The 27,967-nt window shown below is 37.6% G+C and overlaps 1 protein-coding gene across 2 annotated transcripts in view; it reads right to left on the bottom strand.

Moving 5' to 3' along the window:
* LOC136856868 (sorting and assembly machinery component 50 homolog A) overlaps positions 1–27,967 on the bottom strand; it is a 165,942-nt gene that overhangs the window by 84,947 nt on the left and 53,028 nt on the right. Inside the window, exons 8-9 of one of the 2 annotated variants that reach the window (XM_067135072.2) lie at positions 20,595–20,756; positions 3,326–3,544 (exon numbers count right to left, since the gene is read on the bottom strand). In XM_067135072.2, the coding sequence (XP_066991173.1) occupies positions 3,341–3,544; positions 20,595–20,756 (366 nt within the window). In that variant the 3' untranslated portion in view covers positions 3,326–3,340. Of the gene's footprint in view, positions 1–3,325; positions 3,545–20,594; positions 20,757–27,967 lie in introns of those variants that run through there. The other variant, XM_067135071.2, reaches the window with a different exon arrangement.

The raw sequence follows: 27,967 nt of genomic DNA, 5'->3' as shown, positions 1-27,967 counted from the left end.
AACGCTGGATTGCTGTCTTCAAGATGGACATTCTGACAGCCGTAAGGTCTTCACGGATTGTTGTAGATGATCCTTTCAGTTTCCTTTTCTTCGTGAAGACGTCCTGCCGTGAGCGATAAGACACAAATTTCACTAGGATAGGTCGTGTTTTTCCTGGAGATCGAGGTCCTACTCTGTGACACCTATCGATGTCATTAAGTCTCACATCTGCACCTACTGCTTTGCACACGTTGAGCACTAGTTCATCGCAGTTTTCGTTCGAACTTTCAGGAATGCCGAAAATTCTTACATTATTTCTCCGGCCTTACATTATTTCTCCGGCTATATTGCTCCAATGAATCACACTTAGCGTCCATATCCTCCTTCAGTTTGCGAATTTCCGCCTCCTTCTTATCAAGTTTTTCAGTTAACTCTGACAACGCTTCGATATTAAATTTTAAACTTTTTTCAAGTTCTTTTATGACCACTTCTGTTATGCGGGTCGAAATGGCCTGCACAATTTTTTCAAGGAAGCTGTCCGAGTTAATGAAGTCGTCCAGCGCGCACTTCACGAGGCGGTCTACGTTGGCAGCACTGGTAATGGCTGGGCTTCCAACTCCGTTGTTTCGGCGACCCATTTTCTTTACAATGCTAATTTGGAATTAAAAGAAGATCAATACCAACAAAACGTGTGTGTATATTGATTGGTAAATACAAATGTAACACTTCCGCAAATTTTTGTCACTTTCACTGCTCTATAACACCTTCAAATCACTTGATTACTGTGGAGCCTCACTCACTCACGTCCGTCACCAAGCATTCATATGCCAATAGAGTAACATTTTATAAATAAAATTAATTCACAATCACGGAAAAGGCCGACACAAAACATAGCTATGTTTAAGATATGACTTACAATTATTCAAGGCTTTCATTATTCCCTTTGTCCTGCTCCTTAGCTGAATGGTCAGCGTAGTACTCTTCGGTTCAGGGGGCCCCCGGGTTCGATTAGCAGTCGGGTCAGAGATTTTAACCTTAAATCCTCAACATTCCTGCAACTCACACACAACACTACCCTCCACTAAAATAACATGGCAGATGACATCCATCCTCGTCGGAGAGTCTGCCTTACAAGGGCTGTACAGGCTAGAAATAGCCACACGAAATTATTACCTATTATTATTATTATTATTATTATTATTATTATTATTATTATTATTATTATTATTATTATTCACATTTTGATATCTGGAAGGATATTTTATCAAGTCTGAAAATTAGCGCTCTCTATCACATGTTGGCCAAATGGTATTGAACAAATGTGTTTACTTTAAGTGTCATAAAATTCCCTGGCCATGCCTTTTTCGATTGCACTGTTTCTAAGTTTATTTAAAAGTTTCAACCAGCGGCTCGTGCCCTTGAGAAAAATATGCTGTAACTGGTTTCACAACATTTAACAGATTCGCATAATGACATTATTCGGTCAATGATTTGCTGCCTCCAACCATCGCACCAAAATCTCACTTGCGCCGAATACTACAAGGGAAGCATTTGGTTTGGATAAGAATGATTTCGACGAAACTTCGATGAATTGTCAATCCACCTGTCTTAAATTTATTGCTGATATTCACTTTGTCATAAAATCAACGACATTATTATAATTAATTGCTAAAGAACAGCTGGGTGGTTTGCAGCTGTATTGACCTCGCGTATGCAATGTAGAAATGCACTGATAGTTCTATTTTAAAGAAATGCACTGATAGTTCTATTTTAAAGTTACATTAAACAGTGCGCTTTAGAGTGAAAATTAGATTTTGGCAACATGAACAGCATGTCTTGCTCATAAAACCCATTTTACTAACATGCACAGTATATGAATATTTCAAAATATTAGGCTTTTAATACTTCTTTGTCGTGCCTTTTGCTGGCGGGACCTAGTGTTTACCGTGCACTATGTCTTCTGGTATGGGCTAGAGCAATTTTGTTACTTTCATTGATCTGTCTCAGCTTTATCCTTGGCTTTGACAAAATGAAAGTGACTGAGGTATGAGTGATGCTAGTAATGCCATTCCATCTGCAGCCATTCCCTGCTATGAATGGTGTGAAAATATTGCTCATAGAGTCGGTTGGTGCATGCATTTCAGTGGGCTTGGCAGACTGATATGCAATAGCAACTTCTGGCTCGGTGAGGAAAGCAACGGGAAACTACCTCGCTCCTCATTTCCCTAGAACGCCTCTTTAGTGACGCCTAGGCCATCTATGACAGCTGATGGCGGAGCTGTTGAGGATCCAACCAGCCTTCGGGCTGAGGACTAAACATACATACATACACTTCTTTGTCGTTTACAATTAAAGCTAAAATATGTAATATGAAATCTTCGTCATTTGTATATAAACTTGCATACTATAAATAGCCTTAAATTTTCGGATTCTTGTTGAGAGTCTTTCATTTTGTCACACTGCGGGTAACCTATATAACAACGTCAATCATGCAACGTTGTTCTGATGTCTTAATTGATCATTCTACCATGTTTCATTGAAATCGCTGCCATCTACACACCACGTTCCATTTAAAACTGGAGCAAAAATTTACTGTCAATAAATACCGGTACGAAAATATTATTTCACGGCAAAACGGTTATCACCATTGAGTTCCGGATGTCTTAGCTCATTATGTTACTAAGTTTCATTGCAATTTGCCTGGTCCAAATCAAACAACTCCCTTGTTATTTATATTCATTTATGAATATGGATAGCATTTTGTATTATTTCTATGTTTTGAAAGTTTGAAATTTAGACAGTTTATGCAACAGTATATAGGTATTGGTTGTATATTATATACTGGGTGAGTTGGACGTGCGGTTAGGGGGTGCGGCTCTGAGCTTACATCCGGGAGGTAGTGGGTTCAAGCCCCGCTGTCGGCAACGCTGAATATTGTTTTCCATGGTTTTCCATTTTCACACCAGGCGAATGCTGGGACTGTACCTTAATTAAGGCCACGATCGCTTCCATCCCACTCCTAAACCTATACCATGTCGCCATAAGACCTATCTGTGTCAGTGCGACGTAAAACAAATTACATGTGATAAATCTCATAATTAGACCGTATTGAAGATAATGTATTAAAGTTAAAAACTTTTTATTTTATAACCACCTATTCAATACAAAGATAATGCACTCAATTATTTATAAAATATTCATGAGGTACATTGGTTAATAGGACATGTTTCGTCCGTCTTTGCGAACATCATCAGCTATAAATAACAAAGCCTAAGGTCAGGGCCCTGAGTTTATTTAAATGGTTAAAAATGTCGTTATATTAAAAGAATGGTAAAATTGTGATAAAAGTAGTTGTATAGTATTAAAATTTAGACTGTAACATAGTATAACGATTAGCATCAAGAATTTTACATAAAGTACAATGAATATTGATAATCTGAAAAGTAAAAACAATCATAAGGGTTATTAAATTAGAAAAAATGTAATAGTAGACATTAAAAAGACTTCGATGTTTGAAGCGTGGATTAATTGTAGAGTTGTTGGGTATAAACTTGAAGTTTGAAATCTGAAAAGAAAGAAAAATGGAAGAGTGAAGTAATGTTTAAAACGAGAATAAAAAGGGATGGAAATAGTTAAAAGGGGAAAGCTTACCCATTAGACCGGTGAAAATATTTGCTAGCGGTAACAGCGTGAATAGGACAAGGCAGGCCACTTGTTATTGCCTCTAGTGAATTGTGTTGGGTTGAGACAGATAATATTGTAGGCACTAAAATGTGTCCGTATGTAATAATTTATTGCAGCCAATGGCCATACACACAATTATTCACAATGATTAGATTACATAAGTAATTAAATTCCATAGAGTAAAAAGGTACAATGTCAGATAGTCATTGTCAGGTCTTTACTAGCAGTCATAGTGGGGATCGACTTCCGTTCCGCTTGTAAGCAGGTCCGTACAGTGGTGCTCGTGTGTCGATGTGTTCCATCTGTGAGAGGAGATTTAGAGCTGAACTCTGCCTCACACATATTGTAACGCACAGTGATGGGAGGCCGTTTGCTTGTCTAATTTGCGACACTGTATTGAGATCGCTTTTTGCAGGGCACAGTGATGAAAAGTCTTCCATCTGCCTAATTTGCAACACTCTGTTGAACATGCCTCGTCCGCTTGTAGGTGCACGCGGTTCCTCTTTACCAGTCTTTAGCGAGTGCGGTAATGGATATTGTTCTTGCGGTGCAGTTGATGAGGTGGTACCTGGGGCATTTTCCACCACAGAGCCGGCAGGTACATTCTTCGTCTGGTTCGTGGTATCCAGCGGTTTGGCATACCTTTCCGTGGAACCCATGGACGGCGAATCGGGTGAAGGTGTGGCGTAGGTTGAAGCCTGGCCCTTTCCATTCGTCGTTTCTCACTGCCTCAGTTTCATAGAATTCTTCCGGGATTTGCTGTGCTTTTCGTCTTCTTTCTTCCAGGACTGTGGCTGATGCTTCGGTATCGGGAAGGTTGAAGGAGGTTTTTATGTCCTCTAGGAAGAACGGCTCATCCACCAGGGTGTACACCAGTGTCCGTATGTGACGCGTGGATGTTGAAAGCATGAACTTTAAAATTTTTAAATCTGAAAAGAAAAAGAAAAAAGGGGGAATTGAGGCCATATTAAGACGAAAATTAAAAGGGAGAGAAATAGAAAATTGAAAGAGGAAGCTTACCTGCTGTGATAGAAAGGGAGTGTCCGCTGACGTTAGCTGCATGAGACAAACTGGCAAGCGGCTTTGTTATTACTTCTCGTGTTATATGTGTGTATACGTAGAGGCGGGGAGTAAGTCATGTGAGGAGGGGAAGTAGCTGATTCTTTAGACGCGCTAGATGTTCGTGGAGGGGGTGTCAGATGGGAGGGTGGTGGAGTAGTAACTGTTGTTACTGAGGAAATGCTCTTAGCGGTTGGATAATTAAAAATGTTCATAAAGTAGTTGTTATTTATATTTAAAAAAAAGAGTAATTCTGGGATTTTCTCAATTAATGGGCTTTTGATTTCTGAAATTTCGTTTAAGTTTTGATTTCCATTGAAATGTTGGTCCAAGGATATGTAAATGTTCTCGAACTCTGTCATTAGTTTGCTTTTACTGACGTATTTTAGGATTTGAAGATCTTTTTCAATCGTCGTAAAACTGTGGCCGGTTTCTTCCATGTGAATACTCATGGCGGAATATTTTTTGTGTTTTGAGGCGTTGTAATGTTCAAGATACCTAGTGAAAAAACTGCGTCCGGTTTGTCCGATGTATGAAAAATCACAATGAGTACATTTAAGTCTATAGACACCAGAGTTCGAGAATTTAGTGTGATTACTGTTAACTATGTTTGAATTGAGAAAAATATTACGGTTCGTGTATCGGGTTTTATGGGCGATGTTGATGTCGTATTTCTTTAGGGGTTTGGTGATTAGAAATAGGCCTGGGTTTGTGTAGGTGAAAGCGGCATATTTCGATTTTTTAGGTTTGTCCGGAATTAACTTAGTCGCAGTTTTTAATTTTACCTTATTGATGATTTTGTTAATCATCAAAGGGTTATAGCCGTTAATTCTGGCCAAATCTTTGATGTAATTTAATTCTTTTTTACGATTTAGAGCGGGATTTTTAATGCTCTATAAACGAGACTGAAAAATGCAGCCTGTTTATGAGATTGCGAGTGTAAAGAATCGTTTCTTATAGTGACGGGGGCGCAGGAAGGCTTTCTATATATTTGGAAATTAAACTTGTTATTCTCTCTTGAGATGTTTAAGTCCAAGAAGTTTAAGGAACCGTTAATTTCATCTTCCTTAGTGAATTTGACATCGTTAAGTTCATTAAGGAAAGTTAAAATACTATGGCTATCATTTTTTTGAGTATCAATAATAGCAAAAGTGTCATCAACATATCTTAGCCATAATTGGAGGCCGTTGATGTTATTAATTATTTTGTTGTTTTCCAAATCATCCATGAAAATATTGGCTAGAATGCCCGAGATCGGATCTCCCATTGCTAAACCCTTTTGGTGATATATTTTATTATTAAAAGTAAAATAATTGTTATTAAGGACAAATTTTAATAGACTAATGACATTTTCTATTTCACATTTGCTCAAGTTGCTGTGTTTTAAAAGGTTTGTTTCAATAATTTTAACTATTTTATTTACAGGAATGTTTGAGTACATATTAGTAATGTCACAGGAAACCATTATGTGGTTGTTCTCAAGGTTGAATTTCGCCAATTTATCACAGAACTCAACAGAATTTTTTATACAAGCCATGTTGTTGAACTTAAAATATTTATTAAGGAAATTATGCAAAAATTTTGAGACTTTATATTCATACAGTTAATAATAGGGCGTATAGGTACATCTTTTTTATGGATTTTTGGTAAGGCTTTTGCAGTTGGGAGTTTAGTGCCTACAATATTATCTGTCTCAACCCAACACAATTCACTAGAGGCAATAACAAGTGGCCTGCCTTGTCCTATTCACGCTGTTACCGCTAGCAAATATTTTCACCGGTCTAAAGGGTAAGCTTTCCCCTTTTGCTATTTCCATCCCTTTTTATTCTCGTTTTAAACATTACTTCACTCTTCCATTTTTCTTTCTTTTCAGATTTCAAACTTCAAGTTTATACCCAACAACTCTACAATTAATCCACGCTTCAAACATCGAAGTCTTTTTAATGTCTACTATTACATCTTTTCTAATTTAATAACCCTTATGATTGTTTTTACTTTTCAGATTATCAATATTCATTGTACTTTATGTAAAATTCTTGATGCTAATCGTTATACTATGTTACAGTCTAATTTTAATACTATACAACTGCTTTTATCACAATTTTACCATTCTTTTAATATAACGACATTTTTAACCATTTAAATAAACTCAGGGCCCTGACCTTAGGCTTTGTTATTTATAGCTGATGATGTTCGCAAAGACGAACGAAACATGTCCTATTAACCAATGTACCTCATGAATATTTTATAAATAATTGAGTGCATTATCTTTGTATTGAATAGGTGGTTATAAAATAAAAAGTGTTTAACTTTAGTAAAACAAATTGTAAAAAAAGTACATTATATGCAGAAACACCCCTAGCTGGGCACAGGTATGATCAATAAACTCTTCATATTCGTGAAGAATGAAGTACGAAGCGTGTTTAAAAAGTGTTTGAGTGACTTTCAATGACCGCAGAAAATTATACATTTGAATGTGGATCTTAAATGTGATGATAAATATAATATTACTTCTTACACAATATCTTGAAGGAAACTTACAAGAAAAGAAACCTTAAATCAGTCGTTTCCAAGCTGGGGTGTAGGTATACGAAGTGTACGAGCCACTATGTTTATGTAAGCCTAGAAAGAATTGAAATAATAACTGTAGTGATTATTGAATATTGATTAATACGAAAGGTTTAGTTTGCAGAATAGGCTCCCAAGTGAAACACAACTGAAGAAGAAGGAAAGGCTGTCAAGAACTGCTCTTTTCTCCCTTTCATGTAAAAGATTTTCCATATGCAGTTGCAAAACCTGTTTTTGCACTGAAATGAGTTCTCTGTTTTTTCAAGAACACACTGTTGCTTTTCAATCTTTTTCGCTTGTAAATCTAACACTTTCATCTGTTCCAACAAAACCACTCTTTGTAGCTCTCCGATTGTTAATTCACTCGTCAGCTGACAGATACCAGAGCCAGTGTGCGAGACTCATCTCAAGCGGAAAGAGACACGTCTCGTTAGCGAGAAACAAACTTTATTCATATACACGACGAGTTCTGTCTTGCAAGTGACTTCCGTCTCAGTCCTCTTTCGAGACTTGTCTCCGAGTTACATCTCATTTTTATTCATATCACCCAATGAAAACCGGACAATTTCTGCCTTATTCCACATGTTTAATAGACGAACTACAGTATACATATACTGTAACACATACTGTGTAACACAATTTCTGCCTTATTCCACATGCTTAATAAACAAAACTACAGTATACATATAACACATTACACACAATACTGTATTTGTCAAATTATTCCTTCTTCCACATGTCTAACAAAGAAACCTGTTTCACCTTCCTTGATGTCATGTCTTTCTCAATGCAGTCTTTAGCATTGTACAGTAGCTCAAGAAGTCATTGTGAATTTGACTTGACAGCAAATTTCATAATGTCCCTGACACACTCAATAGCTTGTTCACGAGTACATATTTTTTCCTCGCTTTCTCTTTCCTCCTCCTCTTCCTGGTCTTCGTCCCTCGGATTATCATCTTCTTCATACTCTGTACGGTGGATCTTCAGAAGCTGTACAGCAGACTGGAAACTGTAGTGAGTAGCAAGCTGGTCGTCGCTGCGAATGTATTAGTTTACATTACATGCAAAATTCTGTTGTTGGCTCAGCGTAAATATCAGTGCAGCATCTTCAGTCACTTCCTCAGATGCGCCAACATCGTTTTCTGCAAATTCCGCTTTTGCAAAACACTTTACGACTGTTTGAGGTTTGATCTGCTTCATAGCCAAACTGATCCAGTTGACAGCATCCAGTATGGAAACTGAGTGTGCAAGGGAGTAGGTGTTGTCAGCTGTATCAACATGCTTGATCAGTAACTGCATCAATAAACGTCTGTAGTGAGATTTAAAGGTGTAAATCACTCCCTGCTCCATAGGTTGAACAACGCTGGTTGTGTTAGGTGGAAACCAGGCTAGTTTGACATTGGAAAGCAACACATGTAGGTGACAAGTGGCATTGTCGAGAGAAAGAATAACTTTGCGATTTTCCTTCTATATCCTACAGTTAAATTTGTTCAGCCATTCATCCATTAGAGCACTGGTCATCCAGGCTTTCCCATTGCTCCTCCAAGCTACCGGAAGCTTGCGCAAGTCCAAGATTTTATATAAACAGTGAATGGAGAGGGAACAAACTGCAGCCTTGCCTCACTCCTTTCTGAATTGCTGCTGCTTTTTCAAAGCTCTCGAATTTTTTCACTGCAAACTGATTTTTGTACAGATCATAGATGATTCTTCTTTCTCGGTATCTAATCTGAAATAGCTTGGTCCAATCAACATTATCGAATGCCTTTTCTAGATCTATGAATGCCATGTGTGGGGTTGTCCTTATTAATTTGAATCTCTAAGATGAAATGTAAAGTCAGGATTGCTTTATGTATTCCTACATTTCCTCTGAAGTCAACTGACCTCCTAACTCAGCTTCAACTTGTCTTTCCATTCTTCTGTAAATAATACCAGTCAACAAAAGAAGTTTTTGAGTCTATTAATGTATATTTTCTGACTGTCTACACTGAAAAGTAACCACAATCTCCATAATTAATAAAGTTTGCTTTTGTACTTTATGCAATGATAAATAAATATTTGAAGGTTTGGCAAATTGTTTAACCTCTTAACAGGGTATCATTGATGTGCTTGGTGTAACCTGCCCTGTGTACTTTTTAAGCAGATTATTGTTACACGGCAGAATAGGCAGAAAAGTTAGTAATATCATTCACAGCTACCGTAGCAGTCCCAGGGCCCTCGAAGTCCCCACTGTACTTCACCCCTACAGGCAGTCCCCTACTTTGGCTGTCCAAACTCCTTAGACCAGGGGATGGAATTGATTTATTCACACACATTTTTTTATTTACAATAACCTGCACTGGTTGAATGCCCTCTAACACTTCATTTATTCTCTCTGTTGCTGTTTATTCTCTTCTTGAATATCTGTACAGATTTTGGGAAAGGATCAAACACTACCCCTGGTAAACTGTTCCACTTCTTCACACCCTTCCCAATGAATAAAAATTTACCCCAATCACTTCTGCCAAAATTCCTTCTAATTTTATATTTGTGGTCTGTCCTGCCGATATAATTATTTTCCAACTGAAGCCTCTCACGGATATCTCCCCATGCTTCTTCTCTTGTATAGGCTCTATATAATCCTATAAGTCTAGTTTTCTCCCTTCTCTTACTTAAAGTTTCCCACCCCAAGTTCCTTTAACATTTCTGATACACTACTCTTTCTCCTGAAATCCCGTTACAATTGCCAGCCGGGAAATCGTACACGGGTGAGGGATGGGGGTCATAGTACTGCGTTGCAATGCATATGGACGCGAGATATTTTATCCCCTCGTCATAGGAAAGTTCGATAAGCTACAATGTTTTATGGGCTTCAGGCGCTTTCCATGCCAGTGCAAAGCATCTAAAAATGCAAACAGTACAGAAATTCAGACTTTTAATTTGAAACTGCCTTTACATTTTAAAACAATAGCCAGAGTAATTTCAACTCGAAATTTATCCGCTCCGCGTCGTAATAGAACGCGTGTTCCGGAACGTGGAGGGGTAGCTTTCCGCACTTACACTCACTTCGGTGGGTCTACAGTGCGCTTCACGATTGCTAAGTTGAATGAAATCGGAATTCTTTTGTATTCAAACTTTTAAGGAACGCCGTAATATCACACAGCAGGCAGTGTGCGGGAAAACAGAATCCGCGAACACTGGCGATGCCGACAGTTGACGAAAAAACGTGGCTCATACAATAAATTCGTAGGCACCGAACAATATTGTCATTGCCGGTGAAACTGCATTGCTTTATTTTAATGCAAGCCCAAACGGTCTAATGGTTTTAAAGGATAAATTGCCAGCCGGGAAATCGTACACGGGTGAGGGATGGGGGTCATAGTACTGCGTTGCAATGCACATGGACGCGAGATACTTTATCCCCTCGTCATAGGAAAGTTCGATAAGCTACAATGTTTTATGGGCTTCAGGCGCTTTCCATGCCAGTGCAAAGCATCTAAAAATGCAAACAGTACAGAAATCCAAAAACTAATGCATTTGCACAGGGGAACCAGATAATTTATCCTCATCTTTGAATTGTGCGATTTTGTTTCCTTTCGTTGCATGAGGTTATGTTTGTCAGTGATTTATCCAAGTGCATTATTTGAACATTGTAAATGCACCTTGTTGGATACATTTCGGAAATAGTTTTTTCCATGGTATTTGAAAGGTTTAAACTGTGAATCGAGGTGATTGCATGTATTAATGGGTTTTAGAATACTTTGTGACGCGGCAAGTGTTTACATTTCTGAAGTACGAGAGAAGTGACATGGCGGGAAATCTTACAAGTATAGAGTCATAGGAAAGTTCTATTTTAAGGGCATCGGGTACTTTTTGTGTAAATACAAGGCATCTAAAATGCATACAGTATAGAAATCCAATTAATAAAGCACTTGCACATGGGAGCCAGCATAGATTTCTCCTCGTCTTTGAATCACGCTTTTTTTTCTTTCTTTCATTGCGTGAGGTTATGTTTACCAGTGAGATATCTCACTGCATTATTTGAATACTGTAAATGCACCTTCTTGGATACATTTTGGAAATAGTTCTTTTTTCATGGCATTTGAAAGGTATAAACTGTGAATCAAGGTTAACTGCATGCAGTAACGGGCCTTAGAATATTTTGTTACGCGGCAAGGCTTGGTACTTCTGAATTGCGAATTGGCGGTTAATTCGAAATCACGTAATTCGAAGTCCGATTTTTGAGTCCCAACGACTTTGAATTAACGAGGTTTTACTGTATTTGCACTCGTCATCTTTTGGGATAACTACCTCATCCAAAGCATATTCAAATTCAGTTTTAAAGCTCCTGTTTGTAAAAGTTGTAACAGTTGATTTGCCTCCATTAACCTTCATATTATTTTCTTCAACCCATTGTTGGATACTTTCAAGGTCCCTTTGTAATTCTGAACAATCCTCAATGTTATTTATTTCCCTATAAACAATTATGTCATCTGCATACAATCTTATTTTTGTTGTTATATTGTTCCCTAAATCATTTGCATATATTAAGAAAAGTAACGGACCGATTATACTACCCTGTGCAATTCCCTTCCAAACTTTCTCTTCCTGCGATACATCATTTCCTACTTTGACTTTCTGAACCCTTGAATTTAGAAATGTTTTTATCCAACGCGTAACCCTTACATCCAATCCTATTTCCTCCAATTTCTTTAATAATATTCCATGTTCCACTCTATCAAAGGCTTTGGAAAGATCTATGGCTATGCAATCTAACTGACATCCTGAATCCAATTAATCTGATATGTCCTGCTGAAATCCCACCAGTTGTGCCTCACAAGAAAATTTCTTTCTAAATCCATACTGGCTCCTCATGAATCAATTTTTATCATCACATATCCCTCTGATGTACTTTGATATTAAACTCTCCAGTATTTTACAAACTATACTGGTCAGGCTGATTGGTCTGTAGTTCTCTGGTTTCCTCTTATCACCCTTTCCTTTATAAATTGGTATTATTATAGATTCCTTCCATTCCTTTGGTATTACACTATTATTTATGACATAGTCAAAGAGAAATTTTAAATAAGACACTATGTACCACCCCATTGTCTTTAATACCTCCCCAGTAATTTGATCACTTCCTGCTGCTTTTCCTTGCTGAAGCAGTTGAATTTCTCTGAAAATATCTTCATTTGTGAATGAGAAGCTTCTTGTTTCCCTCTGTGTCTCTCCCTCTCTATCTTCTGTTTCGGTTTCCAACTCCTGACAATCATCTACTGAATCCCCTACTAAATAGGTTTGCTTTTTCAGTATCTGTTAAATAGTGTTCACCCCCCTCTTCCCACCATTGTAGGAATTTGGATTTATTTTTCCTTTTTGATTCCTGATATATGAATACAGCTTTTTCCATTTCCCTTTGTGGCCATTACCCTCTTGAAGTATGCCATTCATATAATTCTGTTTTGCTTCCTTTTTCACTCTATTCAGTTTCCTCATTAGCTGTTTTCTAGTTTCTCTACTCTCCCTACCCTCTTTGATTTTCTTGTTTACTATTCTACATTTTCTTTTTAATTTTCTTATTTCCCTTGTATAATAAACAGGGTCTGAGGTCATTTTACCCTTCTTAACAGGTACAAATCTCTTCTCTCCTTCCCAAATGATTCCTTTAAATTTAGCCCAAAGTGTATCCACATTACTCCCTTCACTTATCCAACAACTGAAATGTGATTTAAGGTAAGTCCCAAATTCATCAACTTTAGTTTTTCTGTACAATTTCTTGTCTTGTGTAACCCTCTTATTAAGCCTTTTTGGTACGAGTCCTACATCCATTATTACAGCCTTATGGTCTCCTATTCCTTCAATTACCTCAGTTTTATCAACTATTTCCCATGGTTTAACCAAGAATACATCTAGTAAGTTATTGAGATGAGTCGGTTGTCGGTTCTTGTACTACTTGTGTAAATCCTCCCTCCCAAATTAACTTATTTGCCAGTTTCTGTTCATGGACTTCACTTCAGCTCCATTCCATTCAACTTCAGGCAAATTTATATCTCCCCAATTATTACCATATCATTATCATTGTTTTTATGAGTATAATCCATTATTTTCTCAAATATTTCCATGTCTCTCCTCTCTTCCAGGCCTGTATATTCCTATAAATTCCTACCTCCTTCATATTATCACAAACTAATTTTATCCCTAATATTTCATCCTTTTCATCGGTAAACCATTCATGTGAACAATAAGTTTCCTTCACCAGAATAAACATCTTAGCATTTATTTTCAGCCATTCTTCATTACATAACCCACACTTTCTGTCTTTAATCACTTGTATTCTTTCCTGCCCTCCTCATGTTTTGCATTCTTGTACTTTCACTCTTCACCAATCAAGTTCAGTATCTATCTCCTTAGTTATCCACTGATTCTTACATGATATTTCCTTTTTTTTCTAATCTTTCTTCTGCAGCCCTGCTGATCTTATTCTTCACACCTGTCCGTTCTTAACCCTCCACTCGAAAGACATCTCTAAATAACACTTAGAGTAAGACTGGTCTCGGAGACCGGGCTTATTTAACTACTGACACCACGTAAAATCCAGGTATGTTTAGTTGATGATACTATATTATAAACCATAAAAAGCACAATTTACAATAAATTAGTACACTCTAAGGGTATTAACAGATAAAGAAAATGGTCACAATTGCAAACTTCAAGCTCAAGATTACTGGAAAAGTACAGTGTTATTTTACAAATTATTTTTATGGTGATATTATCCTTTCACTCCAACACAATTAGCACTGTAACTGACAACAGTTACCTAGATCTTATGAACAAGATCGGCAGATTTTGAAGGAACATTCCAAAAATATTGCTTTTGCACATCGAATGCACTTGTACGCCGTTTTCCTCATCTTCTGGTATGGACACGTGCTGCAAGTCTTCCTCTCCTAAGTCTGTCATCGTGCCTTCTGCAATAGGCAGGTCATCTTTAAGGATAAGGACTTCTTGAATACTGTTCCTCAATTTAAGTGGGAAGATTGGTATGGAAACTCGTTCGGCAAGATGAGGTTTCACCATTTCCATCCCAAGTTCATGAACAAAGTCAAACCTCTTCACAATTTTGTTCCCTGAGTAGCACAAGTATAGAATATAGATATTGACCATGGCTATATTGAACAAAGAAAATAATACTGCCATGGGCCATCGCCGGGTTCTTTTGTTAGATGAATAATTTGCGCACTTCATGTCAAGTGTATCCACACCAGATTTAGTTGCATTGTAGTAACTGTTGAATTTTTGCATTCCATTTTCATCTTCACATCTGCTGTGATGCACTGATGAAATAAAGATTACAGCTCTATTCTTTGGAACAACAGACAACAGTATCAAGTCCTTAGTAAATCCATACATAGCGGAATTAACCTTTCTTGAAGGTGATGGCTGGAATTCCTTACGAATCTCTCTTTGTTTTTCCTCACAGTTCCCACGTGTGATAGTCCCCAATTTTTTAAAACCTTTGCCAATTCCACAGATGAAAACCAATTGTCTCCTGTTATATTATGATTGCTTTTCTGCACAAGCTTTGTAACTCTCAAAATGGACTGCGTTGTCTTTCCTACTTTACGTTCTTCACCTGTAAGACCTATCCCATCAGAATCTTTACCTGCATAAATACAGGCATTATACAGGTACGAACACTTAGCATCTGTTAAGCATACTACCTTTATTCCATATTTTCCTGGTTTCTTCGGCATGTATACATTAAATGGACATCTACCCCTGAATGGTATAAGCATCTCGTCGACGCAAACATTTTCTCCCAGAACTATCAACGTTTGGCAATTGCAAAAAAATTTCTATTAATCATATAATCATCCAAAAGAAGGTTGCAGATATCTGTAGGAGCTGCTTTATTACGCCAGGCTTTAGCAGAGACAGTAAGACTAGGCAGACCTTGAATAATATTGTGTGCAGGTGTTTCTCTAGATTGAGTTTGCGGCTGGCTGTACCAAACAAATTTATTTTTACCTAGATATACATCATTGGTTGTAGCAGTGTCAGGTAAAACGGTTGTGGTTGTTATATTTTCATCTCCACGGCTGGCTTCGTCAGGGTTCAGCATTTCTTCTTCCAACACCTCGGTGTCTGAATCAGATGTTACACTCTCACCTGTATTGCTGATGATGAAATTTGGATCTTGGTCAGAATCATCAATCTCCAAATCTTCCACCTCATCATTATCGTCTTCCAACCATTCTCCCAATCTTGTGCGAAAATTAACATCAGTTGGCCTCGTTGCCATTGCAATACGGCGAGAAACATCTTTCATGTCTGTGGAATATAATAAGTACAATTACCTAAGAGTAATCTCCCTCAAACAGAACTTACAGCTATGTTGTATTTGATAAATACTACGTTATACGACATACCGGTCTGTAAGACTGACAAGTTTAGCACGGAACAGTGACATACTTGACAAATAACCCCGATAACAATGCACTAAACAGTTTTGAGACAACAAACACGCTCTAGCTTATTAGACGAAAGGTCAAAGAACACATAGCTCGAAGGACAATGTAAAACATTTACCACTGTTGCCAATATCGTAGCAATAAAATTATCTAGTGGCCTGACAGACCGATCTTTCGGGTTGAGGGTTAATCTATAGTGTTTCCTTCAGCCTTTTCATTTAGTCCTTGTGCAACAAGTCCCTTGAAACAATCCCTCACACTCTTTTCTTTTAACTTTTCTGGATCCCATCTCCTCATATGCCTTCCTTTCTTCAATTTTTTCAAATTCAGATGACATTTCCATTTCAAGACCGAGAAGTTGTGGTCAGAGTACACATCTGCTCGTGGGAAAACCTTGCAATCCAACACCTTGTTTCTGAATCTCTGCCTAACCATAATGAAGTTTATTTGATACTTTCCAATGTCTCCAGGTCTCGTCCATGGATATAGCCGTCATTTCTGGTGTTTGAACCAAATATTACCAAGGACTAAATTGTGATCGGCACAGAATACAGCCAGCCAACTTTCTCTTTCATTTTCTTGTCTAAGTCTGGTTTCTCCTACTGTATTACCTTTTCTCCTTGGCCTACCACTGTCTTCCAGTCTCCCATCACAATTAGATTCTCATCACCTTTTACATGTTGTATTAAACCTTCTATCTCTTTATATATTCTTTTGATTTCTTTATGCGCTGAACTAGTAGGCATATAGAGCTCTACTATTGTGGCGGCCATTGGTTTGGCGTCTATCTTGACAACAATAATCCTTTCACTATGCTGGTCATAGAAGCTTACCCACTGCCCTAATTTTTAATTCATTATTAAACCAACTCCTGCATTTCCCCTGTTTGATTTGATGTTGATAATTTTGTAGTCACTGACCAAAATTGCTGCTCTTCCTGCCAACGCACTTCACTTATACCAACTGCATCTAATGTTAGTCTATTCATTTCCCTTTTCAGATTATCTAACCGACTACAAAAATTCAAACATTTAACATTCCATGTTCTGAATTGCAGAATGTCAGTATCGATCTTCCTGATGATTGGTCCATCTCGTGTAGTCCCTCCTAGAGATCCGAATGGGGGAGTACATTACCTCTGAAATATTTTACTTGGGAGGATACCATTGTCATTTCATCATTGATACAGAGAGATCTGTACAGTATGTCCTTGGGACTGAGTTATGGCTGAAGTTTCCCATTGCTTTCAGCCATGAAGCACTATCACCATAGCTAAATCATGCTGAATATTATTATAAGGACATCTCAGTCAATCATCCAGACTGCTGTCCTTGCAACTTCCAAAAAGGCTGCTATTCCCCTTTTGATAAATGTAATTATTGTTAGTGTCGGCGGGGTAAGTAAATAAGATAGAACCTGGTAGTGTCCTAATTCTAAGATTTATTAACTAAGCACTAAAACTACACATTTACACACACACGATTGTCGAGCTTATAACTTACACAAGTACACAGGATATGCACCATTTACACGGTTTGCGCTCTCTCTCTTAGTTTCTCATGTTTCATCTACAGTGAAAAACACATACACACAGAGATTCTTTGATCACTTACACTACACTCACTCAGCCGCTCAGTCACACTCCTACAGCAGCCGGTCCCAAGAGACTCATACACACGACGTCAGGGAAACAGGAATGAGTCCTCGGCTCCACCAGACTGACACCTCAGCCCAGGCTGTCACTGACTGCACTCTTTGCTAACTCACACCAGCTGAACTACTGCAACTAACTCAACTAACTTGCAGGTCGCGCCTGACTTAAATACCTGGGCCCATGGCATCTAGATGCTTCCAGAAGGGATACACCTCCGAGAGTCTTTCTGAAGGCGAATACTCTCCGCGCGCGTTCAGATACTTCCACAACGCCGGAGGCCTCCAATGAGCGAGCAGGATGATCCAGATAGCAGCGGCGGGGGCGCTGACCAATCCGCAAGCGGCTGTCCTCTTCCTGGTGACGGGAGTAGGGAGAGGGTAGGCCTTCCCTGGTGATGAGCATGCGGTTGGAGTTGGCTAGCTTGCCCTACTTCGTGTGACTGTACGTTGGCACGGCAGACGCAGCGGCTCTCCATGCCACGTTACGTATATGTTTAAAGCCTCACCATAAAAATAATTTTTTAAAAAATGAAGTTTTTCAACAATGTCTGGATATTTATTGCATCAAAAGCACTCCTGAAGTCAAGGAGTGTGAGGATTGTCACTTGTCTTTCCTGCATTGCTTGTCTGATGTCCTCAGTCACTTTGAGTAAGACTGTTGCTGTGCTATGGGCCTTCTCAAAACCAGATTGTAGCGATTCCAGAAGAGAGTGAGCGTGCCACTCATTATACTCCAGTATTTGAGCATGTACCAACTGTTCTAACCCTTTGAAAAGAGTAGGGAGAATGGAAATAGGATGGGAATAAGATACGAGTTTTGAAATTGGGCTCTTAAGGAATGGAATTACATTAGTGCACTTCCAAATTGTCAGTAATGTGCCGTTCTTGAGACAATAACAAAAAATATTGGTGAGAATAGGTAAAATAGCGCCAATAATATTATGTATTATAGTTATAGGAACATCACTTGCTTTGGATTTAATAAAATACAAGGCTTCCTTAACTTCATTAGTGTTAAGGGTATGAAAGGCAAAGTTTCATCCTTACGTCATGTCAAAATGTCCTTATGCTGTTTGAGTGGGTGTAGCATTACTTACATCTTTCCGCAAGTTTTAATTACATTTGCAGATTGGTCAAGAGTCTCAGTCAGAGTCATAGCAAGGTTCCCCACTATTTTATTAAATGGAATTACAGATGCATTTAAAGTCAATGGAGGGATAGTGTGGTTTTTATACTGTGCTTCAACCTCTATGAGACGAAGTGATGCGTCATTATCTATATGTGGTCTATTAATTGGATTAGACTACTACTGTTAAATATGCATTTAAAATGTAGAGTGGAAGGTCCGGTACCAGAAGCTGTTCCCGTGTTTTGCCTATGCCCATGACTCAGAGATACCTCCAGGCACTATCCATATCTAGGTTATTTGCTGATTCATGAACATATTTAAATTTAAGATTGTGTATGATTTGTTTCATTTTATTCCCAATTATTCTACAATTTTCATAGTCACTTGGGTTGTGGGTACGTTTGTAGTGTCGCAAGAGAGTATTACATTGCTACATTAAATTTTTAACTTCAGATGTTAGCCATGGATTAGTTCTTCGGGATATTCTGATTTGTCATTTGGGTGCATGTTTGTTTTATAGACTATGTATTAATGAATTAAACATTTATTTTTGCATCAATGTCTTTCAGATGTAAAATGTCATTTTACGGAAGATTGTAGACAATGTACCTTGATTCATGTCAATATCTTTCATATTCCTATAAGTTATATATCTAAGTTTGTATTTTGGAATGTGAAGTGAGTAAGCAAAAAATCATGGGTGGATACAGCTGGTACTGAAATTTGTCCACGAATTAGCACTTTCTGAGGGTTGTTGGCCACTTTGAGATCTATTTAGGTGTGGGAAATGATGTTGGCAAGTTCAGAGGGAAGATAGCAATAACAAATATGATTCTTCCACTAGTGATGATGACGATGATGATGATGATGAAGAAAGTAATGATCAATAGAACTAAAGGAGCATACAATGAATGACTTTAAAATTTTATTGCACACATTGATAAAAATTGTAAATTGCATTTATTTTTTTGCTACTATAGGTAAAGTACCACATATTTCATTCAGTCTTGCAGTACATCATTATGTAGGATTAATTTCTTGTAAATAAAACAAATTAAACCCAATTTTCTTTCTTTTTAAAAAATGTTATCCTAAAATTAGAATGTACATGTTATTTGATGGCGCGGAGTATTAACGTATATACGGTAATACCAAGTCTCGCACACTCTGTGTAGCCAACTCACAGAAATAAATGACTCATCACAGATTTGTGACTGTCTCGTATGGATTACCTCCATGTAAGTCAATATTGATGCACTGCAGACTGATAAGCGTATGCTAGCTGCGCTCTTTATGGAAGTATAGTACTTTCCACTTCCAGATCATTCTGGGCATCTCACCCACTCTTAACGAGTTTCCAGCTTCTAGGAACTTCCTCATCACAAGTTTCAACAATTTGCTGGCGCTACTGTTTTGCTTGCTGCTGGCCCAGTCTACAGTGTCATTGCTGTGACACAAAATTATCATCTCTCACTGGCATTATTGCTAAGTGCAGGAACTTTAATAATAATAACAATAATAATAATAATAATAATAATAATAATAATAATAATAATAATAATAATAATAATAACAACAACAACAACAACAATGCCTCAGATAATATTAATAGCACTTTAATTTGACGCCATTTATGCTGCCCGTGTGTCAATTTAGACGTTCCAGTTTATCTATCAGTTAGAAGAATAAACCAGATTTCTGTTGGCAATCTATGGCAGAGTTTTAATTAATTCTGTTGGGTAAACACCGAATGTGTCATTGGTGACCTTATACATGCCAACATTGTAGATATGGAGTGTTGAATGGACCCATTCTGCCCTTCAGAAATCTGAGACTGCTTCTGCTGGGTTTGAATCCGCAATCTTGGGAAGCTGGCAATCTACCACTGATCCAGAGAATTACTGTAAAAGTTGCTTCTGACAGTGTCATATTGTTAAATGTGAACTGCTCCTCATTGTGTTGTGTGTTATGTACACTTGCTTGAAAAGGACCCGTACCACGTTATGTCGTGCCACAGTCCGTATGTTTATACACTTGTATTTCAATACAATGATGTGATGAAATATACTTACATCTGCACCAAGTGCACAGCCATCACTATGTGGCCCCACACCTCTCGTTTCAAATCCTCTTAAATTCAGGGGTCCTCCTAAGAAGAACTCGTCACACATGCTCACAACTTTATCGTTCGTTAATCGTTTCAGCAAACCAGCTTGTATGGCCCCTTGGATAACCTTTAAACAAGAAAATATTTTTTGTTGATATATAGATCAGGTGCATAATTGTAAATAACATACTAAAGTTAATATGAAAATTAATACTAGTCTGAGCCAAATACTGCATAACTAAATAGGTTCTTCTTAAACTCACTATAGCAAAAATAATTTTTTTGAAAGGAAAATATCTTCACATTTTTGTAATATTCCTTCATGAACATGTAAGTCAATATTGTATTTTAAAAAGATCCTTTGCAATATAAGATAGAGGTAAGTTTTATATTCTGATAATGATGAAATTCACTTGATTAAGAGTAATCTTTGAATATTTCTTGAGGCATGAAATAAATTTCATTTTGGATCCGTATTGACAATTATGTTATATAAATTGAAAAATTATTATAAGTCAATACTTATAAGTTATTTACTATTTCAAAGTTGTAAAAGCATCTTATTAAAATACAGGACATGCTTCGGCCACATTACGCTGTCTTCAGCTGTTAACAATAAACTTAAAATCAATATACTAATAGTTACAAAACATGGATAAATTTCACTCATATGATACATGATATTTACTAATTAAAAAGTACATGTTGAATCGTCATCAGATGAAGAAGTCGCTAGATAAAACGTAATGAAGTTAGAACACTTCTATGTAACATGACGAAGATGTAAATAAAAAGTTTCTTCTGTTCTTAAAATTCATTTCAGTCAGTTGATTCAGTAAAATTGTTGTTCCATTCAACATAAAAACTTTAAAATATTATGATTTCACAAATGTGGATCAAAATGATTCAATACCAGCTAGACTACTGAGTAGGAATCAACCGTCGTCTGGTGATGATGTGCAATATGAAATAACAGCTCTGTGTTTACTTCATATCATGCCTGTGCACTGGCTAAGTTGACACAGTTGACACTAAGTCGGTAACACATTTGTGACTAGTTTTATAAATGTAATCTGCATCGTGCTGAAATTTTCATCATACCTGTGTTTGATGCGATGATGAACTGCAAACTAATAAACACTTTAAAAGACCGGGAAATGCAAATCCACCAAACACTTTTCACACTCGTATATCGTTGCACCTTCTTCCTTGCCAGCCTTGCATACACCACAGTCATGGCATGGAGTCTTTTTTTTTTTTTGAGGGTATAAAACTTGCAAAGAGTACTTACTGAGCTGCCTGGAGCCTAACGGTGAAATGCTCTTTTGTAGTCTGCCCCGTTTCGGACAGTCAGGAAGCACAATGCTCTCAAGGATTTGTTCTACTAGGAGGACTATAATTCTGCAAAGTGCTGTTTCTTTCTCTGGACTGCCTAGCTGTTTAATATTGCAATATCCATTAGATGAAATAATTTCTTATATCCCTTAGCATACCTACGCATACTGGGAAAGATGACAGCTGCTGATCCTGTTTATCTATGCCATTCATGCAGTTGCATTCATGCATTACTAGAGCCTGGAAGTTAGGCAAAATGCCTTTTTTATCTGACTGGATATATTGAAGAATCAGATAGAGATAAATATGTTCTCGTATATTTAGGAAGTGTAGAGACAATTTTTATTTTGCCCTTTTTTTGTGCATATTTTGGCTTCCGTTGGCTATTTTAAGATTTAAAGCCTTTTTTTGCATTTTTTGATCGTTATGCAATTTTTTCTGCAATTTACACATTTTTAAGCACACAATGACTTTCCGTACATTGAAGACAAAAAAGGTTGTACAAATTAAATTACATATTGCCGTCACAAATATCTATTTAGAATATTGTTCCCTGTAAATCGTTTATTCGTTTTCAGGCATTCAAAAGCTTATTTTCTCAACCCATCCATTTAATCCCTGTAAATAGCAGAGCCTTCATTAGTGAAAGGAATGCACAAGCATAATGAATACCAGGAAAGAGAGAGGATGAGGGAAGTACGTCTCTTCTCCTTCCTCACACCCCTTTTGCTGTGACAATGCGTAATTACCTGGTATTCCCAATTTCGAAACGATAATGCAGAGGAAGGGAGGAAATCACTTCTGTTGAACAGGTCAAACATAAAAAGAAGCTGTTGGTCTACTGTTGAACTTGTTAAAGGCAACTCGGGTATTCGTGCTGACTGATTTATCATGCCGAAATTTTCATCGTTGCGTGGTAAATTACATGGCTATGTTCGCGAATTCGGTTCGGATACACTTTCTACTGATGGAGCTATACTCTTTTGCAAAATCTGTGAAAATCTATTAATCACAAAAAAAGTACTTTATAACTCAACATTTCGCAACAACGAAACACAAGTCTAAGTTAAATATTGTTGGCCCTAAGATCAATGTAACAGCAGTCACAATATCCAGCAGGCAATCTCAGTTTTCCCTGGATCTATGTAAAGCTTTCTTGGACTCCGGAATTCCGTTCTGGAAACTGGAAAATCAATCCCTCAGGACGTTTCTGCAGAAGTACACTAAAGAAGGAGTTCCATCAAAATCCACATTAAGAAAAACGTATTTAAATATCTCCTTTGAAGAGACCCTGCAGAGGATTTGAAGCAGAGTTGCAGAAAAGATCTGGATTTCCATTGATGAAACTACGGATGCAATGGGACGTTACATGGCCAACGTCATCATTGGAACTATGGAAGCAAAGCAAATGGACCTATCATCAGTATTTCTTTTGATGAAAGAAGAGATGGAGAGAGCAAATGGTTCCACAGTGGCACAGTTGTTCACAAATTCATTAATGTTACTCTGGCCGGATGGAATACGGCATGATGATGTCCTTTTTGCCACAGATGCAGCACCTTACATGAAAAAAGCAGCTACAGCCTTGAAAGTTTTCTTTCCTAAAATGCTCCACCTCACATGTCTAGCCCATGGACTGCACAGAATTGCTGAAGAGATAAGAAGATTGTATTCTCACATGGATAAGTTAGTTTCGAATACCAAGAAAATCTTCCAAAAATCACCCTCCCTAATCCGGGTTTTCAAGGACGTGGCACCGGAGCTCGACTTTACCTCCAAAGCCAGTTCTCACCAGATGGGGAACCTGGATCTCAGCAGTCATACATTATAGCAACAATTTGGACAAGATACGTGAGGTACTTCATGCCGTATCAGTAAACAAAGTTGCTTCAGTTCGAGGTAAAAAAGTTGTTGGACCATGAAGAGCTCAGCAACGATCTGGCATTTATAACAGCACATTATAGTGTGATACCAGAAGCAATCTTGAAGTTGAAGAAAAGAGATGATTCGCTGGTATCATCTATGGTGATCTTCGAAGATGCAGTAAATCAACTGCTGCAAGCACCAGGAGAAAAAGAAGCAGTGTTAGTGAAAAGTGTAAACGTGTTCTGAGTGCTAAGGTGGACATTGAAAAAATGAAGAACATTCGTGATGTTCTGAAAGGTAAAAATTCTGTTTTAACTGGCAGGTGTCCTTCCGAAAGAGCTTGTTTCAAATTTGCACCAATCACTTCAGTGGAAGTAGAACGTTCCTTTTCCATGATGAAAAACATTCTTTCTGACAAGCGTCTATGACAGGTGATACTTTGAAAAAGCCCCTTGTTGTTCCTTGTAACCAAGGAAAGTAAGAGTAAGTATGCTAATTATGTGATAAATTGATAATAAAAACATGAATGAGTATTTAAAATACATATTTTCATTAACAATGAATGAGATTCCTCTTTGCTTTCACTCCTAATAAATGCCTATTTTAATTACAGTACTGCCTATTTTCAGTATTTCAAGTGCCTTTTTGCTTGCCTATTTTAAACAAAAATAAATGCCTAACTTCCGGGCTCTAATTATTACATTCGACTTTGAGATTACAGTATTGGTTTTTCAATCTTGTTTTCTGGTACCTATCATTTCCTCCTTATGAATGCATGTGGACAGAACAGTGACAGCTTTCTTGTCCATCCATTTCAGTGCCATCATCTTGTGTGAATACACTACCACCATGTCCCCCTTTTCCATTTTCTCCGACATGAACTCTTGTGGCATATTTTTCTATTGACAAGCACTGTACCTACTGCATTTGTTTATTTTTGGAAGACAAATTTAAGAACAAGGAGGATGAATTACACCAGTTATCAACACAAACTGAGTGTCCCTTCTCAAGATATCGTTCCATAAGTTGCATGACTATAGCCTCACTCAACAACATTCCAAACGCTTCTGCTTGAGCTGGTTTTTTTTTTTTTTTTTTTTTTTTTTTTTTTTTTTTTTTTTTTTTTTTTTTTTTCCCCTGTACAAATTGATAATCCTAGACAGTATCTACTGTCAGACTGAATTGGATGTAGCTCAATCTTCCCCTAAATTTTACTAGACTTTCATCTACTGCTATATCCTGCTCTGGATAGTAAACATATCTGAAATTTTGTTGCAAACGATTTACAATAGGTGCAACTTTTCTGAGCCTGACATTTTCCATGTGGGTTTCATTGTTAATGAAATGTAGAAATTTAGAAAGGATTACAACTTTTGAGAGGCATGACTTCGGAGAAAGAGAGAGTGAGTATAGACTCTCAGATGGACGAATATGATTGTAAGTTGGGTTTCCTTACTGAGCCATGAGAACACATAAAGCAAAATAACCCTTGATTTCATCTAATACGGGAAACCATCAGCTCATACTGGGTGAGGTCGAATTTTTTGAAAAAAAAATACTGATCGGCAAAATGTTTTGTTTCAGTAGCAATGCATCCCATAAAGTCATGAACCATGTGTTGAAAAATGTCTAGCGGGGAGGAGTTGGGTAGCAGGTTCCTGTTTAGGGCTGGATTTATTCCAGAATGACCTGTGAAACTGTATTTGAATGGTTTATCACTTTTACTCCAATTCCAGCCATCTTCCTTTGCATTCGTTGTCTTTTTGGGGGCAGGCTGGGCTTCATCATCACTGTCACATTCAAACTCATCCTCACTTTCAGTCGAACTTCATGTGACGCTATCACTTTCACCACTAGTAAACAAACCTGTGTAACTTTTTGTAGCTATATCACTCACTCCCGCTACCTCTAATAAACGTTCAGTTTCATTACCTGTAATACAGTTTGCTTCGGCCAACCATTTCTGATGAATACCACATGGGGAATCATTCTACTTCGAGACTAATACCCTGCGGCGTGATGCAATCTACGACATTCATTCTAACTTCAAGAGAAAGAGAGCAAATTCTCAGCTTTCAAATAGTATACTGCATGTAATGCCATCTATGGACAGAAGCCTTGAAATAGTTGTAGATGGCTGCCTCTACTTAGACCGCCTGCCAGGCCTCTGTGTATGAATGGTTATGGCGCACGTGACCGCCAGGGAGGCGGCAAGATATCCCAATGAGTTAAGTCAGTCAACGTTGTTTTAACAGAGATTATAAATGTTAAACAATCAAGATGATGAAGTCAGCAAAAGGCAAACAATTAAGAATAGAGGAATATTGAAAGCTGGTCTCAGCAGCACAAAAACATTCTACACTGGGGTGAAACGCTGGTAGTTTCACGATTGAAAAGGCCTAAAGAGCATAAATGTTTTTAAGAATATAAATGTTTTTCACACTAATTTCACAATAACCTATGGTCTAATACAGAGGAGATATCACTGTCCCAAACTTACTGCTTCTGAATACATCAAACGACAACCACAGGCCCGAAGTACACAGAGATCTACCAAGCCACAGCTTTCATTAATAAACACATTCCACAGTAATTTAGAACCACTTTTGAAGTCCTCAGTGCTCAACCAAGTACAGCAGAACCTCGACAATTCAAAATCTCGCCCAATTCGAAGAAGCTTTCGTTTCCAGAAATGAGAGGTACGGTTTTACATGTTATTTATATTCTTCAATATGAAATACGGATAATTCATAACTCAAAGAACACTGTCGGTCCCATTGGGAATTCCCTATGGGAATCAACATCTATATCATCTGATGACCAAGCAGACATCAATTTTTGGTAATGAGACAAAGTCTCTCATAGTGCATTGGCATTGCCGGTGGCTCCAAGTAGCCTACGCAGTGGCCTCCACGGTATGCACTGACCATGCATTTTGGTAGGTGTGCTAGGTACCAACTGATGAGCCCAACCTAGCACACGAGGGCGAAACGCTGGCAACCAGCAATAAGTAAGCTGGAAAATTTATGATGTCCAATAACAGACCATTTATATTGATATTATAAATTTACTAATTCGGGACAAATATTTCAGATTCCCTATGGGAATCAACATCTATATCATCTGATGACCAAGCAGGCATCAATTTTTGGTAATTAGACAAAGTCTCTCATAGTGCACTGGTACGGCTGGTGGCTCCAAGTAGCCTACGCAGTGGATTCCATGGAATGCACGGGCCATCTTGGTAGGTGTGCTGGGTACCAACTGATGAGCCCAACCTAGCACACGGGGGCGAAACGCTGGCAACCAGGAATGAGTTAGCTGGAAAATTGATAATGTCCAATAATGGACCATTTATATTGGTATAAATTTATTCATACGGGACAAATACTTCAGATTCCCCATGAGAATCAACATCTATCACCAAACAATATTGTCAATTGATCCAACATTCAACATGTTAGGTACATTCAACTGTCACATTGCCTTTTAGACCAGCATGTCAACAAACCTACGTCTTCCAACGTTATAGCATCATATCAAATGAAATGGTCCATAGAGGTCCAATATCAACGTTGTATATTAACCTTCAATTACAACCTCGTACTTCTTATGCAAAGTGTACCACATCACCCTATGCTATTGACTTTTGACTTCTGTCTTACGTAAACAAATAATTAAAGGTCACTTGACCATCTTTCAACATTATTTTATTCAACACCATGTTTTAAAAAATACGATTTTGATTGTCATTCTCATTATTATCTAGTTCTAACCACTAGTTGGTCAACATCATTTTATAGCAATTTTACCACTTGTCTATAACAAACTGTTGGTTTATTCATTTTACTTATAATAGTAGTCTTCCAAAGTCACTATTGCAAATACTTTCACCAAATGTAAACTTGTCACTCATAGCTTAGTTTTTAAAACCAAGATTGTACTAGTCTTTTACCATATGTTAATTTTCTTTCAAGTCTCTTCAAGGCTTTTTATAAATTAGTTTTATTTTATTTATTTATTATTTATTTATTTACATATTTTACGCCCACATTGGAGCACTGAAATCAATACATTTGAGTTAATTTCTTCTTCTTCTTCTTCTCCTCCCAGAACTTTTTCATCCTCTCCGACCTG

Source organism: Anabrus simplex, chromosome 1 (genome assembly GCF_040414725.1).
Source record: "Anabrus simplex isolate iqAnaSimp1 chromosome 1, ASM4041472v1, whole genome shotgun sequence".
Taxonomy (NCBI): domain Eukaryota; kingdom Metazoa; phylum Arthropoda; class Insecta; order Orthoptera; family Tettigoniidae; genus Anabrus; species Anabrus simplex.
Note: the sequence above shows the minus strand (reverse complement) of the source record. Positions and strands in the feature narration are given on the sequence as shown.